Raw genomic sequence first — 17,876 nt, 5'->3', positions numbered from 1 at the left:
AGGTGTTGGAACAAACAACTCAATAGTCAGTTGGTTTGAAGTAAAAAAGGAACAGGAAAACGAACAGTGAGGAAGGATACTCGGTGATAAGGAGAGAAAAAAGATTTGTTGAGGTGTTGAAGCCTTTTTCTTGTTTCTGTTGTGTTGTTATTGTGCTACAAATGTGATATGAACTGTACATGTAGTTGTGTCGTGCGAGTGCTGTGAAATACTGCTGTTGCAAATAAGTGACTTTCAGTGCTGTTTTTGATACTTTGTGTCAAAAAAAGAGAAGGATTGCACGTACTTTGTGCTTTCAATTAAAAATAAAAGGGTAAAATAAAACTGACCTCTATGATACGTTATGGCTTGTTAAAAAATAACTTACGAAAAGTTAAAAGTGCTATGAGTCCGTTTCTAATACAAGAATGCCAATCTCTTTGTCCTTGTGACGTAGTAAATTCTAGGGCATTGCTGCAGCTCGTAACCATCAAAGGTTTCTGTCGGACAAAACAAATTGCGTCTTTGATTCGGTGCGTCACATACAGGTGACTTCTGCAGCCCCATCGTCTGGCTCAAATCCTCCCTCATCTAGGTGGGAGAGTGCACTGAGATACCCTCCTCCAAACACCGGGAAACCACCGATCCCCCCTGAACATGGAGACGACAGCTCTGTGTGCGCTTCCTCCACACCTCGACTCACTGAGTGACTGGACACCTCTCGCCGCGTGGTTCCCTGGAGGAACAAAAACAAGGGTTTTAAAAACTTTTTGTGAACTGACAAAGCTGAAATAAAAAAAATAAAAAAATCGAAATCAGAAATCAATCAGTGTTATTTTAGTATCATTAATATACTATGATAGTCTTTGTTAACATTTTTAATTAGGTTTTTATATATTTTTTACTTTAGTTTTAGTATATTTTTCACTTTAATTTTAGTTCATGTTTTTGTAATTTTATTAGTTTGTGGGGTTTTTGTTTACACTTTACAATGTCTTTGTTAACATTAGTTAACGTATTAACTAACATGAACAAAATGTCATAAATGCTGCACAAATATATTTCTCATTGTTCGTTCATGTTAGTTCACAGTGCTTTAACTAACGTTAATAGAGTAAATGTTGAAATTAAAACTATTAAATGCTGTAAATAAGTGTTGTTCCTTGTTAGTTCATGTTAACTAATGCAGTTAATGTTAACTAATGAAACCTGTAAAGCGTTACCTTTTATTAAATGTCTAAAGTTTTTATTAATACTTATTTATTAGTGATAGTTTATTTAATTACAATGCCATTATACAGTATATATATATATATATAAATTAATATATTATTTCATATATTAATTTTATTTCATTTGACCTTTATTTTGTTTCAAGTAATGACAATGTTTTTTTTTATGGTTTAGTTTAAATTAACGATAATAACCCTGCTGGCAACTAACTGAAATAAACTGAAGCACGAAAATGATTCACTGTAAATAAAAAAAACCTAAAACTTAAATTAAAACAAATTAAACCTAAATAGTAATATAAAAAAAACTAATAAAATGACAATGACTAACAAAAATGACAAAAGCACATAAAATTAATACAAATGTAAACATTAACATGAAAAATAAAAAATGTAAAAATAAAAGCTACTTATTAATAAATACAATAATGTTATATAAATAACACTGGATTGTTTGAATTTTTTTTTGGTTGAACTATCACAGTTACTCCTCCTCACAAAAATAGACTGTAAATAGTTACATATAATTCTTTATAAAAGTTATAAGAAAAGCAACAGATTGAACTGACACTGGTAAACGGGTACCTGATTGTGCCGTGGTACCGATTGGCCTTTGACAGGTCTTTGAAGAAAAACAACTTGTTTAGTGGCGAGATTTCCTTCACTGCAGGAAAAGAAAAACCGTCAGCTTTGGAAACGGTGATGGGGTGTAAATGAAGATAATTATACAGCTTGTAGTGTGAGGGTCCCACTCCCACCTGTCATGGCGAATAATTGGGGTGGGCAGCACACAGGTGAGCAGCCAGCCGAACTCTGCTAATGTGTGGAGCAGAGGACCATAGTCGGTCTTCACATCTGAACCCTGACACACAAACCAGAATAAAATTAAGGAGAACATAAAAATGCCATTCACAACACAATTAATGTGACACCTTTCAGACATTTCACACCTCTATAACAGTCCACTGCTCCACTACAATAGTGTCATTGGCAGGTGGCGCTGTGCTTTTCTCCTCGTAGACAAACAGCCCCTCTAGAGACCTGGGCACTGGCTCACCTGTAAAAACAACGAGTACAAATCTACATGATACAGTAAGAACTGGTATATGACAATTCACAGCTAGGTTTTTACATGATGTCTGTATGAGTACATGTATATTTGTATGTTAATTTAATTGTTCAAAAGCCTAATCTGAAGCATGAGCAGTATTAATGACTTCCTTTTAACATGATTACACAGATCTGAACATTATAAGTGGCTGTTTTTAACTAAGGAGACTATTTTATTCTGATATAGTTACCCACTGAACCACAGAGCAACAATTTGTAGGTCTCATTTAGTCAGTGCTGGAAGTGTGTCAATGACCTACAAAAGATAATGAAACTGAACTACTTATAAGACAGCAAGACAAATCCATGTGCACCAACATGTATGAGAGGACAGAGAGAGAGAGAGAATTAGATTATAGAGCCAACACTGAGAACATATTTCAAAGATTTCAGTATTTTTACAACTAAACTAAATAAATAGTCAATTACATTTTAAAATAGATTAAAATAGAAAAAGAGTTATTATGAATTGTGATTTTTTTTTAAACAACCTTACTTAATTTATATTTTTTTGTTCAAATAAATGCAGAGCCCCGCACATGACATGCGGACAAAAGATATCGTGGCCACAAATTAATAATGAATTCCCACAAATTAAAGGGTTAGTTCTGTCTGAAAATTCTGTCAGTAATTACTCACCCTCATGTTGTTCCAACCCCGTAAGAATTTCGTTCATCTTCGGAACACAAATTAAGATATTTTTGATTAAATCTGAGAGCGGTCTCACTCCTCCATAGGCTTCTATGTAATTGAAACTTGCCGGCCCAGAAAGTTAAAGACATCGTTAGAATATTCCAAGTGACTACAGTGGCTCAACCTTAAGTTTATCAAGTGACGAGAATACTTTTTGTATGCAAAAAAAAATAAAAAAAATAACGACTTTATTCAACTATTCATTTTCTTCTGTGTGGGCCTCTGAGTGAGTTCACGTAGTGTCACAGCGCAGCGCTTCTGGGTTGTACGTCAGAACGTAGGCTCACTATTGGCCAGCATCACGCGCATCACACACATGACCAGCGTGGGCCTACGTAGTGAGCCTACGTTCTGACGTACAACCCAGAATCGCTGCACTGTTACACTACGCGACTACTTTTCTGGGCTGGCAGATGAAATTACCTTGCAGCCTATGGAGTAAGACAGCTCTCAGATTTCATCAAAAAGATCTTCATGTTCTGAAGATGAATGAACGTCTTACGGGGTTGGAACAACATGAGGGTGAGTAATTACTGACAGAATTTTAAGTTTTGGGTGAACTAACCCTTTAAGAATTTGTTTTGATTTTGATTTATTCGAGACTTTAAGAATAAGCCTCGTTTTGATTTAACTAAAACAAGGGAACGAACTAGAACAACCTGGCCACGATTTAGTAAATCGAGGGAATGAATTATTATATTGTGCGCATGATTTACTTAAAGCTGCAGTCCGTAGCTTTTCCTCTTTGTCGCCATCTCTGTTTGAAGTCTGCAATTGCAGTCATTCACGGAATTATTAATTTTACGTGAGTTGTACATCGGCATGAAACAGCGCGGATGAACACAATGTTGTGAGGAGAGTGCGCGTCGCGGCTGTCGGTCACAGCGCCGGTGTGGATACTGGCATTCAGAATCACACATTCTACTTTTTGGAAGTACAGGATGACCAACATAAGAATTTTCACCGGAAAATGTCATCTGAACAAGTAAGTAACATTCACTTTTGTTCAGATCAACTACGGGGAAAATGCATTGATTGCACTGCAGTAAATCGCGCTGCTTAAATCTAACGATTGCTTATGTCGAACCGTGCAAAGTATACTTTGTTCTCAAATTGTTAATGTTAACAACATCAGCTTTGCGTGACTACATTTAATGTGTTTTATGGTTACCTGTAGTTCAGAATTCATATTCTCCATAATAGCTAAACGAGAAAGGCACAACAAAGGAAACTCCATAACTGTGTGAATTAAGTAAACAATTGTGGTACTGTTACACGATTGAACTATTGAAATGTCTTACTTGTCCAGCAGAAAAAAGCGTCTCTTCTTCCGTTTTGAACCCCTTGAAAACACGGAGTTCACGCACCAAACGCCCTGCCTATGTTCCTTGTGTTCACATGAGACGGTTGCTGTCTTTCTCTAGCAACTTTAAATCCGAAGTACGAAGTCTTTTGGGTTTTGGTGAATCTCCAGTTGACACTGATGATTGTCGTTTGGATCTTTCTGGATCCGCCATAAGTTCAATTATGTAAAGTGCTGCGAGAAAAGGCATCTCTACTCTCCCCAACGTCAACATCCTCACGCGCAGTATAGCTAGCCGAAACTCCTTCTTTATGTGTACGGATGTGACGTAATGACGCAAAGACATGCTCGAATTTCCCGCGGAAATCCACCAGTACCACTGGAAATAAAATCATTATTACAAGCTAACCGTTTTGAATCGAGCTACGGCAAGCAGATAGTTTTGAACACTGGCTGAATATGTTTTTTTTTTAATAATTATTTTGGATTATTTTTAACTTGAAAAAAGTTACGGACAGCAGCTTTAAAAAGAGGGGACAAATTAGTAGAACATGCTGATGTATTAGTATGTCAAGGAAACAGATTGTTAATTCGTGGCCACGATATGGAACAAATTGCCATTACATATTAAAACAGCGCCCACAGTGTCTGAGTTCAGAAATCTTTTAAAAACCTACTTGTATTCTTGTGCGTTCAATGTTTTGTGAAAGTTGTTTTTATTGTCTGTATGGATTTAGATAGCTATATTTTGTACAGCACTTTGGTCAACCAAGGTTGTTTTAAATGTGCTTTATAAATATAATGAACTTGAAACTTGAAACTTGATATACATATTTTTTAGAGACTTCTTTCAAACATATTTAAAAAAATCTCGACCCCATACGTACATACATACATACATGCATACATACATACATGCATACATAGAGTATAGAGAGAGTGAGCCCAGATGTCTAAAACACCCACCCACACACACACACACACACAAACACAGACACACACATCTGATTTAGCCCCTATTAGTCTTGTGCGAAACAGGAAGCACGGTCGTGAGGTTAGGGACATGAGCTCTAAATTTAGTTCTGGTGAGAGACAGGAGAAGAGAAATCTTGGCTTTAGTTAAAGACAGAGAGATTTAAAAAGAGGAGGATCAAGAACATCACTTCTGAGGATGAAAAGATGTACTTGGAGAAAATGAAGTTTAATGACTTTCTTGGGAAGAGCTAAAGAGAATGTTGACTTCTTTCTTTTGCAATCAGAGAAACACAAACATGGCAGCCAGATGAACAACCAGCTCAAGGAACCACTCAAATGACAGTCAAAAATAAGTCAGAGAACTACCTTTAGGTGTGTCCCAATATATAAAGGAGTCGACCAGTGACCAGCCCTTGCGGTAGTAAGCTGCGGTCAGTTCCAGCCAATCAGCTTCCAGGGCACTAACAACTTGGCCCTTTCTGGACACACGCATGGACAGCGCCCCCTGGTGGTAACAGCAGGCGAGAGAGTCCAGCGGGGCACAGCCCGGAGCCCAGGAGTGAAACAGCACCAACAATCTCAGGTCTGAAAACGACAGTGACAGTCACACATTTTGTCTGACAAACAGATAATAGAATGCAAGGTCAAACTTACTGGCAAATTTTAATAGAATAAGTCATGCAATGATCATTGATTTAGGCACCATTTTTATTAGCAGTCCATCTACCATAAATAATAAGTCAAATGGGCAGAGAAATGAGGTACAGTACTGGTGTTAAGACGCTAACAGCCTCTGACTGATCTTAATCTCACATGTGGCCCCAAAATGGTTGGCGTGGAGAATCAAGCGGTTGGTATGATGCCCAGAGGGCGAGGAAGCACTGTGGCTCCACAGAGGGCAAAGATATTACAGGGTTAAACCAAAATTAAACTGACACCACTCAAACTGAATAAGGTTACAAAGAGGTTATACAGACTGGTTATTATTTTAACAATGCTATATTTTTGTCTTTATGGTAAAAAATATAATTTAGCTTTTTGTTTCAAAGCTGAAATATAAGTTCTTCGAATCATGCTTTGTAGGGTGAATCTCACAAGGCAATTATAGTTCATATGTGCAGTCAAACATCATTGTATATGATTTAAAGCTATAAAAAACAATAATTGTTTAATGATTGAGACTTCAGATGGTCTATAATGAGGTTTGAGGAAAATCTCACCTGGGCTGTAGCCACGGCCCTCTAGATCTCCGTCTCCGGGCGGCGTGCGAGGTGGGGTGCGGGACGGGGAGCGGCAGCCCCTCCTGGGACTGGGCACTCTACCGTTACAACCCCCTCCTCCAGCCTGCTGAAGCACTGATCCCACAAACCTCACACCACCCCGGGCATAGCTGTTCACCTGAGGATGATGATTATCATAATTGTGCATCAATAGACAATGATGATTATTATAATTGTGCAGCCCTATTAAATATAGCTAGCAAATATAGATGAGGTTGTAAATCTTCAAATTTAGTTTTATGCATTTGTGCAGCCCTATTAAATATAGCTAGCAAATATAGATGAGGTTGTAAATCTTCAAATTTAGTTTTATGCATTTGTTCAACCTATTTATTTTTGTAAAAGCAACTTTATAAACCTAAACATTTTATGAAAAAGTAACCATTATTTCTAGTAAATATAAAAATACATGGCTAAAATAAACATTTATTGTTTTTTTGTGGTGGAAAAAAAACACGGACCCTGTCTATGAGCAGTCTCACTGTGTCACTGGTCAGAGACTCTCCAGGTAGAGGCCACTCCTCCACTCGCAACACTGGCAAGCTGTCAATCATCGGCACAGCATGATTACTGCAACCACACACACAACACAAACAAATACACATCAATTAAGGTGTAAACATTATGCATATTTTATAATTGCTGACATTTGCTATTCTTCACATGTCCTCGATTAGCAAAGTATCAATTTGCTGAGAGGTTTAACCCTTCTAACCCCAACTGACCGTATCAGCGGTGTCCGAAAGTCAATGATTTAACATTCTGTATGAAGCCAACACCAAAACTGATTTCAGATATGTTTTCACAGCACCATAACGCAAATGATCTAGAACTGATTCAAGTGCGCTTTAGATGCGAGCAAACATTTAACGACTACAAATGCTTACTTCTTGGTAGAAATAGGTTAATTAAAAATAATAACGCCTGACTAAAAATAAATTCCTGTCAAGCCAGCCTATTTCTAGTCCATCAGACAGCATTTTATTCTTTCAAGCAACCACTGAATCACACAGACAGTACTGTTGGGTATCACAGGATGCAAAAATACTTCTATGCTGCCTTCCTTCAAGAAATGACCAGATGGAGGCATCTTAGTAGAAAGGAAGTTAAGCAAACAATGGATGTGGATACGTCTGGATGCCACTAGCTTTTTGCGAGTTTCATAGCCATTGTCTCTGCTTGAAAGCACATTCAAGCTTATGCTGACTGGATGCAGACATCATTCCTACAGTATTCACAGTCGGAGTTGGCATTACACAGCTCAGTGTTTTTCACACCACAATACTGTTAACACACTACAACTGTCCCAGACTTTACTTTTTGAATAATTTATTGTCACCTACAGCATCATAGTGGAAATCGTGATCATCCTCATTGCTTTGCAGGCTCTCATTGGTTGGTGAAAAACTACACTGTTGTCAGGGCTTTCTTATAACTTACATTTAAAACCCACATCTGCACTCCAGTCTGACTTCACACAAGCCCCGCCCACTCTAGCTAGACTGTCTGACCTCCAACTACTGATTATTAAATATTCATGCAGAGCAGACTCATTAAAAGTTAATTATTATTTACTTGGAAGGAGCTTGTCTGGGTTTTTTGGGGTACAGAAAAGGGGGTGCAATGATGAGGTATGGACATGGTAAACATTACCTGGACCGTGGGCGGACCAGAATGGCCCTGTAGAGCAGGCTGCAGGGCAGAGAGCGGGTCCGGCCCACTGAGAGGATGATGGGATGCAGGGTGGCCAGTACAAAGCCTTGGGTGTAGTAGGACTGCAGGGCATGGGGCAGCTCACACAGAGAGGATAGATACTGCACTGTGGGCCGACTGCCTGTGGAACACAACAGAACTAAAACTTACAATGCACTCAGTGAAAACCACCATACGGTGCTAAAAGACACTGGCAGAATACCACAAGCTGTGCTAATATTATGAAGACATGATGAAAATATTATGGAGATACAGTCTTTCGCAATTTATTTTCGCCAAGAGCCGCCCATTTTGACAGCGAAGGGTTATCTGATAGACATGTAAAGTGACCAATCACAGTTTATTTTATTATCTGTGGGTAGTCTTTAGTTTTTAGGGGTGGGCAAATGTGAAATTGGATCAAACTTTTTTTCCCTACTCCTCAATTGCGTGAAGAATAAGAAGACTCTTGAGAAAGCGTCATTTCAGTGTCCAATATACAGTTCATTAGAGGTTTATCTGACGGTTCACCACAGCTGATATTATATCATACTATATACACTCACCGGCCACTTTATTAGGTACACCTGTCCAACTGCTCGTTAACACTTAATTTCTAAGCAGCCAATCACATGGCGGCAACTCAGTGCATTTAGGCATGTAGACATGGTCAAGACAATCTCCTGCAGTTCAAACCGAGCATCAGTATGGGGAAGAAAGTTGATTTGAGTGACTTTGAACGTGGGCATGATTGTTGGTGCCAGAAGGGCTGGTCTGAGTATTTCAGAAACTGCTAATCTACTGGGATTTTCACGCACAACCATCTCTAGGGTTTACAGAGAATGGTCCGAAAAAGAAAAAACATCCAGTGAGCGGCAGTTCTGTGGGCGGAAATGCCTTGTTGATGCCAGAGGTCAGAGGAGAATGGCCAGACTGGTTCGAGCTGATAGAAGGGCAACAGTGACTGAAATAACCACTCGTTACAACCGAGGTATGCAGCAAAGCATTTGTGAAGCCACAACACGCACAACCTTGAGGCGGATGGGCTACAACAGCAGAAGACTCCACCGGGTACCACTCATCTCCACTACAAATAGGAAAAAGAGGCTACAATTTGCAAGAGCTCACCAAAATTGAACAGTTGAAGACTGGAAAAATGTTGCCTGGTCTGATGAGTCTCGATTTCTGTTGAGACATTCAGATGTTAGAGTCAGAATTTGGCGTAAACAGAATGAGAACATGGAACCATCATGCCTTGTTACCACTGTGCAGGCTGGTGGTGGTGGTGTAATGGTGTGGGGGATGTTTTCCTGGCACACTTTAGGCCCCTTAGTGCCAATTGGGCATCGTTTAAATGCCACGGCCTACCTGAGCATTGTTTCTGACCATGTCCATCCCTTTATGGCCACCATGTACCCATCCTCTGATGGCTACTTCCACCATGTCACAAAGCTCTAATCATTTCAAATTGGTTTCTTGAACATGACAATGAGTTCACTGTACTAAAATGGCCTCCACAGTCACCAGATCTCAACCCAATAGAGCATCTTTGGGATGTGGTGGAACGGGAGATTCGCATCATGGATGTGCAGCCGACAAATCTGCGGCAACTGTGTGATGCCATCATGACAATATGGACCAAACTCCCTGAGGAATGCTTCCAGCACCTTGTTGAATATATGCCACGAAGAATTGAGGCAGTTCTGAAGGCAAAAGGGGGTCCAACCCGTTACTAGCATGGGGTACCTAATAAAGTGGCCGGTGAGTGTAAATTGTCCTAAATGTGAAATGTACACTACTGTTCAAAAGTTTAGGGTCGCCAAAAGTTATGAAAGACATCGTTAAAATAGTCCAAGTGACTACAGTGGCTCAACCTTAAGTTCATCAAGCGACGAGAATACTTTTTGTGCGCAAAAAACAAACAAAAACAACGACTTTATTCAACTAATCATTTCCATCTCTGTACGGCCGTGATATTTCACGTAGTGATATTGCGCAAAGCTTCTAGGTTGCACGTCAGACGCAGGATCACTATTGGCCGACGCTGGTCATGTGTGTGATGCGTGACGTACAACCTAGAAGCTTTGCGTAGTTTCACTACGTGAAATATCACGGCCCACAGAGAAGGAAATGATTAGTTGAATAAAGTAGTTATTTTTGTTTGTTTTTTGCGCACAAAAAGTATTCTTGTTGCTTGATAAACTTAAGATTGAGCCACTGTAGTCACTCGGACTATTTTAACGATGTCTTTCATAACTTTTGGGCCGGTCAGTTTCGATCCCTTAAGAAGCCTATGGAGGAGTGATCCAGCTCTCAGATTTAATCAAAAATATTTTAATTTGTGTTCCGAAGATGAACGAAAGTCTTACGGGGTTGGAACAACATGAGGGTGAGTAATTACTGACAGAATTTTCATTTTTGGGTGAACTAACCCTTTAAAAGCAGTACTAAAATAATTTTAATTACACATTATTTTACCTAATATTTGTGAATTTATTTATGGATAACTGTTAACAAAGGTTACTGAAGTCAATTTTAGTCAAGTCAAGCGCTATTTGTATGATGCAAACTGTTGCTGCCCATGTACAGCGTTACATTTCCGAGTTCCATTCCACTTAGGATGCTGTCTATGTAGGCAGCAAACAGCAAGGCCGGCCACTGAGCCAATGTTAAGGTTTCTCTAAGCGGCTCTTCAATAGCGTGCTACCGTTTAGTTAGCTTCTCTTCCTCCTGTCTGCAGCCTCTGACAGAAGATCACCCTGACGTCTCCCTCCTCTCCCCCAACCCCCCAACACACTTCCTGTGTCCACAAAGAGCTGCTGTTCACAGGGAGGCCTGGCCCCATGCCACACACACTCAGCCTCACAAACACAACATTCCACCACACACAACACAAACATACTCGCGCAAACATTCAGTCTTTCGGTTCCCACAGTGGAGCAGACCCGAATTTTTTAACCTCACATGAGAGACGATCTCACGGACGACAGAAAACTCATTCTCAAACAGTAAACGGCTATGAACGAGAACGAGTTTTCTATTCTCGTCCAAGTCTGATTTGGCAGCTACCTGAAAGTTTCGCCATCCCGGTGTCTGTGGCCACTAAAGGGCTTTAACTGGCACGTATACATGTCCGCCCTTCACACCTGAGCTTTAGAGACTCGTCATGGACACAACGACCCCAATGGGGTGGGGAGAACGGTGGCTCGTTCACAGAGACACAGACCTTAGAAAGGCCTGCAATTTGTCCCAAACCCTTGAACCCCCCCTCCTGTCAACTCTCACACAGAGGCCTCTGTTCTCCATAGAGACACAGAGAGAGAGAGACTGTGTATGTGTGTTGTTTATAAAAAGAGAACAAGCAGAATGGATGAATAAAAAAGAAAAGGGGGTGAGAAGACATGGAGAAGAGTTTGAAGGTGTGAAAGCTGCAGAGGGAAAATGAGAAACAGATAGACTGGGATATGAGAGGGAGACGAAGGAGGTAGAAGGAAGGAATTTATGGGATATTTTATGACCCAGAAAGGGTTTAGGGGAAAAGATGTCTTGTGTATGGAAGTAGACCTTTTCAGAGTGTGGAAATATTTCCTTCAATCAAATATTCCATCAATTCATTAAAACAGCGTGCTGTTGTTATATTTGCTGTTATATTTCACCCCAAAATCAAAATATTTATAAAAGAATTTGTTTTGCATTAAGAAAAAGAGAAAGCATATGGATGTCTATATACACACTCACTCACACACACATACACTATATATATGTAGTGTGTGTATGTGTGTGTATATATACATACATACATGTGTGTGTGTGTGTGTGTGTGTAAGTGAGTGTATATATACATACACACAATGCAAAACAAATTATTTTATAAATATTTAGATTTTGAGGTGAAATAACAACAAATATAACACCACCATGCTGTTGTAATCAATATAGTAAATATTTATACATCACGGTAGTATTTGCTGTACTGAATTTTGTGACAATTTAATAATAAATAAAAAAAAGTGCTTACCTTCCATCAAAAATGGATAAATAATGTTTATTATTTATGTTTAAATAAAATTATTTTTGGTCTAAATGGCCAGGATTTATTTACATTATGCAAAAATTGTTTCTTTCTTTTTATTGTTTATTTTGGTGTGAAAGACATGTTTTCACCCAGCAAAATATTGCAAGGTCATCATAGTAGTTCATTTCAGTTACAGGCCTTGAGACAACCCGATTAACCAGTCTTGCTAGATTAAACTACATTGCCTGAAAACTCATTTTAATACTCATAAATCCATCAGCATGCCAGAACGAGATTAACCAAAAGGGAGATTACACCAACATACCGTACACCTTACGTCTGACTATAATGTTGAATTCTATCATTTAAAGGATTAATTCACTATGCTCAATTATGGAGAGGGTGAGACCATTATGAATTTTCATTTTTGGGTGAACTAACCCTTTAAGAATATTATTGACAAATATTATAATCAAATGATTTAAGGCCAAAATGAGACATTGAAACTAATCCCTTTTTCGACTTGACAGCAATGAAACTGATCCAAGGTAGAGATTAAGGCCACTCGTAATTCTGTCTGCTGCCTCTGCAACATAAACATCTGGCTTTCTACAACCAAACACCCAAATTAAGCATCAGGCAAGCTCCTGTATACATGCCAATAGCATCAATGATGCATACAATGTCATAAATTAATTTCTAAATTAGACATTTTTGCATTTTATTTTTAATGAATGGGGGGAGGGGTGGGAGATTGGTTAATGAACATTACAGTACTTTACATAAATTATTTTATTTCTCTTTATATAAAAAAAAAAGAGAAAAAGTTATTTTCTACCTTGTCCTCATCCAAATGATACATAATTGAGTGTCCAGGAAAGCCACACATACGGAGCACACCAAACCTTGGACCTTCCCACAACCCAAGTAAGATGAATCACCGAAGATCCTTTAGCTTTCCTTTTGCACAACAGACAAGACCTCTAAGATTATTTGACAAAACAGTTTACACATCCCTGCACTCTTAAAAATTAAGGTTCTTTATTGGCATCTATGGGTCCATGAAAACCATTTAACATCCATGGAACCTTTATATTTTACAAAAGGTTCTTTATAGTGGAAAAAAGGTTCTTTAGATTATTAACAAATTCTTCAAAGTAACATGAAGGAAAAAATGAATGGGAACACAAATGGTTCTTCTATGGCATCACTGTGGAAAAACCTGTCTGTAACTTTTGTTTTTACGAGGGTAGAAACCAGCATTGTTCCTGTCCTGACATGAGATGCAGGACAAGACAGGTCCAAGTGAAGAGAGCATGCATGGAGTATGCAAGCTAACAACAACTGTGGTATTTTTCCACGTGATACACTTCTACCATGATTTTAGGCATAGATAGCTGTATTTGTCAAGCTGAGGTCTTGCAAATGGCTGCAAAGAAGAACTGAGTCGACTCGAAAGGTATAGCCACATCATCTCGAAACCATTCAAACACTCACAGGCACACAGCCGAGGAAGAGTTTCCACAGGTTACATTCGATATGAAGATAGAGCAAGGCAAAGGAGCACAGTCTGTGATGCAGATCTGTCTAAATAATGTGATGGCTCCGGTGAGCAGTGTCAGACAGACACCATCGCTTCAGGAATCTGTACACCAGGTGTTCTCGGGAATGAAAGGCTAGAACAAATCTCCAACTCCCACACCCGCAGACATGTTTATGTTCAGATAAAAAAAATATATAATAAGATAAATGTATCCATACTACAATTTTATTCTTTCTCTTTCTGCCAAAGAAGCATTACAGAATTGGAAAAGCGTTCTATACCTTTCTCAGATCTGAAACCTAATCTAAATGTATAGGCTTATGTCAAAAACAAGTGGCAATCATAATGGAATGAGTGCTTAAATTATATTACATCAATCCTATTGTTGGTACTTTTTACTTTTAATAACTGTAGGGAAAAAGTCATTTACATACGATGCAGCATAGGACATTCAAGGCTTACACAGGTTTAAAAACCTATTTGACAAATATTTAAAGCTGCAGTCCGTAGCTTTTTTTGGGTTAAAATTTATCCAAAATACATATTTGAGAAAATACATAACCAGCCAGTGTTCAAAACTATCTGCTTGCCTTAGCTCGATTCAAAGCGGTAAGCTTGTAATAATGTTTTTAATTCCAGTGGTACTGGTGGATTTTCGCGGGAGATTCGAGCATGTCTTTGCGTCATTACGTCACATCTGTAGAAGGAGTCTCGGCTAGTATAAGCTATATTGCGTGTGAGGATGTTGGAGGTGGAGATTTATAGCCTTTTCTCACAGCACTTGATATAATTAAACTTATCAATTTGATGGCGGATCTAGAAAGGTTCAAACGACAATCACAAGTGACAACAGATTCACCCGCTGTAAATGCAAAAGACTTCGTTCGGACTTCGGAGTGGCTACAGAAAAAAAAAGAGCCTGCAACCGGACCCATGCGAAAACAAGGATAATATCGGAAGGACATTACATGTAGTCACGCAATGCTGACGTTGTCAACATTAACAATTTGAGAACGAAGTATAATTTGCACGATTTTGCGTGATATGATAACTTATAAGCGATTGTTAGATTTAATCAGCGCGATTTACTGCAATGTCAGAACCAGAACAAAAGTGGATGTTTCTTACTTGTTCAGATGACATTTTCCGGTGAAAATTCTTATGTTGGTCATACTTCCAAAAAGAATAATCTGTGATTCTGAATGACAGTATCCACACCGGCGCGGTGACTGACAGCCTCAGTCTCCTCAAACATTGTGTTCATCCGCGCTGTGCCGTGTCGAGGGTGTTGAAGTACAACTCACGTAAAGTTGATAATTCCGCAAATGACTGCAATTGCAGATTTCGAACAGAGATGGCGACAAAGAGGAAAAACTGCAGACTGCAGCTTTAAAATGAAATGAAAAATTTACATCATGTCAGAACCCCTTGTCTGTCAAACATATTTGATTGGATTGTAATATTTTGTCATCTGAAGAAAATAAAACTGTATTAACATATTTTATCAAGTTAATCTAAATTTAGTTTTAGGAAAAATTGGTCTTCTTAAATATATTTAGTTTCTCTATTTTAAATTTTTTAACTCGAGTAGGCCTAGGTTTTCGCCATGAAAATGGCCAAAGAAGCTAGCATGGCATTACAAAACAAACAAAGAAACACACTGTAGTGTAATACTGGACTATTCTATGTATATCTCATTTCCCATCATAAAATTATTTTAGTCCTGTAAGAAATATTACTCAATCTAAAGTGCCGTGATACTGATCAGCTAGGTTGCTGCTTTGTTCCTCAGCATTTTACAATAGTACAATAAACAAAAAGTTAACATTAGATAATGTTTATTAAAAGAAAAGAATTGGCCATTTAAGTTTGTACAGATTTTTCGTTACCGAAAATGGTTCTAACGCACAGACTGAAATACGGTCTGGAGCAGCAAGATGAGTGAAATAGTGTGAATGAAGTTTCCTCTCAGCGCTCAAAGCGTTCATTAATCACTCCAGGTATTCCAAATCCATTACGTGGTTTTTATTTCCCGCTCCCGGCTGGCTAGCGAGAAACCCGCACCTTTCAACTTTCAAACAATCCGCTTCTACTCCAGGCAAAATAACACGACACGTAACAATACACGGACTATACTATGCTGCTATACTATAACGTTACTATAAATGTGGTCAGTAGCCTACTGAATAAGACTGTGGATGGTTCTTTCAAACCATGAAAAAGACGCTTATGGGAAATGCAGATAGTGGAAACTGTTGCACGGAGGAAGTCTGAGTATGGATGTCATCTTGAACTGGCGCGTTAAACCCCCTGACCTATTTCCACATGTGATGAGGCTTCAGCGCTGTTGCTGGGTAAAAAGGTATAAGCTCTCGCAAACTCCAGGACGCACATGCCAGGATCCATCATTGCCAGAAGTTGGACATTTAAAATATTATATACCGTCTCAAATCCTAGCGAGCTTCCTGCCTAGGGAGCATTTTGGGCATTACTGGCACGTGCCACTGTTGTCTAGCCAGGCTGAGGGTTGTGTGAGACACAGCCGAATGAACAACTGTAGCTCTTTCTCATTCATTACACCCTTGGCTTGCAAAATGGAAAAAGTAGCCTACCACGGAAGTTACTAAGTTAACGCAGTTTTATTGTAGTAAAAATAACGTAAATAACTAGTATTTTGGTGGAAACTATGGTTACCATGGCATTTTTTGTAAGCGAACATCACATCCACACTTTTGTTTACTGAACTGTTCTGTAACGTTACCTTCCAAACTGAAGTCCAGAAGCACATACTCGTACACGGAGTCTGTTTTGGTCTCGACCTGTGGTCTCTTTAAAGTAGAGTAGATTTTCCCCGGGCTGCTGTCCTCCGGGTCCTCCAGTTTCCGTAGTCCGCATCCCATTATAACGGGATTTCCAGCACTCGCAAGGCCGGACACGGGGCGACCCACTCGGCCACACAAGATGACTCCCGCTCCTGTGCTTAGTGCCTTTGCTCCATATTCCAACAACTTAATCCTTCGGGAGTGGCACTGGACCGAGGATGACGTGCAGTGTATCCGATCCCCTTTAAGAAAACGGCTTAAGTCTAAATGAGCAAGCAAAGATCACCAAGTCCTGCTGCTGCGAGAGGGTTTATGAAATCAAATAGCCTACTTTCTGAAGTTGATGTTTAGTAAATAAATCCAGATTGTTTTCCTTAAAACCTCTACCAGAAAAACCACATCACTTCCAGTCTCCCTAAATGGCCGCGAAATAATAAAGCAAAAGTTGTAGTGGGTTGGAAGCGTGCTGAAATTAATGAGGGGGCGTGGCGAAGGAAGAACGGGATTGCTGAATAATTAATCAGGGCGGGGCTGCATATTAAGCAGGAGGAGGGGCGTGTATAAATCATAAATGCAGAAAACGTTCTACTAACCACAGTAAGGTTCCGTTTAGTTATTCTGGTCAATAATTCATAATAAAATCAGCAATAAAGCAAAATGCTTTTAGGTCACTTTTGGCACTTTGACAGAGTAAAGCAGGGATGGAAACTCTATAAAGTGACTTGAAATCACTTTAAATGAAGACCGTTTCACTAGAAACATCTGCTCAAACTAAGTGGTGAGCTAAATTTGTTCACCATACAAGGAGTAGAAAATGATAAGTATGAGCATGAGCGATTGAGTATTTTTTTTAAAGAGTAATGTCTAAAATACTTAATTTACTAACCACATGGTCATTTATTTAAAGAATTTTCTTTTAAGTGTTATTGTATGTTATATGCTCATGACTTTCATAATTTACCTGTTTGAAGTCTACAGACTTGTGGGAGTGAGATATTGTGTCATATGTGGCCCGTAGCCTACGTTTGCAGCCGTTAGTCCTATGTTGAGGGTTTTTTTTTACAGGGCATCTGGATCTTATTTGTGCATTTAATAAGGAGCACACGACTGAAGCACAAACAGACCACTGTGGCTGAAAAACAAGATAGTGCCTTTTCTCTTACACAAGCAATAAGAGCATTTTGTTAATAAAACAGAACAAAAGAGAGAGAAGGAAGGAAGGAGGCCTCTAA

At 39.0% G+C, this 17,876-nt stretch overlaps 1 protein-coding gene across 1 annotated transcript; it reads right to left on the bottom strand.

Annotated features, from left to right (window-relative positions):
• Window positions 1–16: 16 nt before the first annotated feature.
• Window positions 17–17,105, bottom strand: rftn2 (raftlin family member 2). The gene is made up of 9 exons (XM_056242147.1): window positions 16,584–17,105; window positions 8,226–8,406; window positions 7,034–7,142; window positions 6,513–6,690; window positions 5,659–5,877; window positions 2,162–2,268; window positions 1,970–2,073; window positions 1,797–1,875; window positions 17–715 (listed from the first exon to the last, which is right to left on the bottom strand). The coding sequence occupies exons 1-9, from the start codon at window positions 16,720–16,722 to the stop codon at window positions 518–520; spliced, it is 1,314 nt and encodes a 437-aa protein (XP_056098122.1). The 5' UTR covers window positions 16,723–17,105; the 3' UTR covers window positions 17–517.
• Window positions 17,106–17,876: the final 771 nt, after the last annotated feature.

Source organism: Rhinichthys klamathensis, unplaced genomic scaffold (genome assembly GCF_029890125.1).
Source record: "Rhinichthys klamathensis goyatoka isolate OS25496 unplaced genomic scaffold, OSU_Roscu_1.1 h1tg000700l_1, whole genome shotgun sequence".
Classification (NCBI taxonomy): Eukaryota; Metazoa; Chordata; class Actinopteri; order Cypriniformes; family Leuciscidae; genus Rhinichthys; species Rhinichthys klamathensis.
This window is presented reverse-complemented; position numbering and strand designations above follow the sequence as displayed.

Coding starts and splice junctions, on each gene's coding strand:
- rftn2 (XM_056242147.1), bottom strand. CDS start 16,722: ATGGGATGCGGACTACGGAAACTGGAGGACCCGGAGGACAGCAGCCCG. Junction 7,143..8,225: donor CTGGTCCGCCCACGGTCCAG/GTAATGTTTACC, acceptor GTGTGGTTGCAG/TAATCATGCTGTGCCGATGA. Junction 2,269..5,658: donor ATATTGGGACACACCTAAAG/GTAGTTCTCTGA, acceptor TTGTTTTTACAG/GTGAGCCAGTGCCCAGGTCT.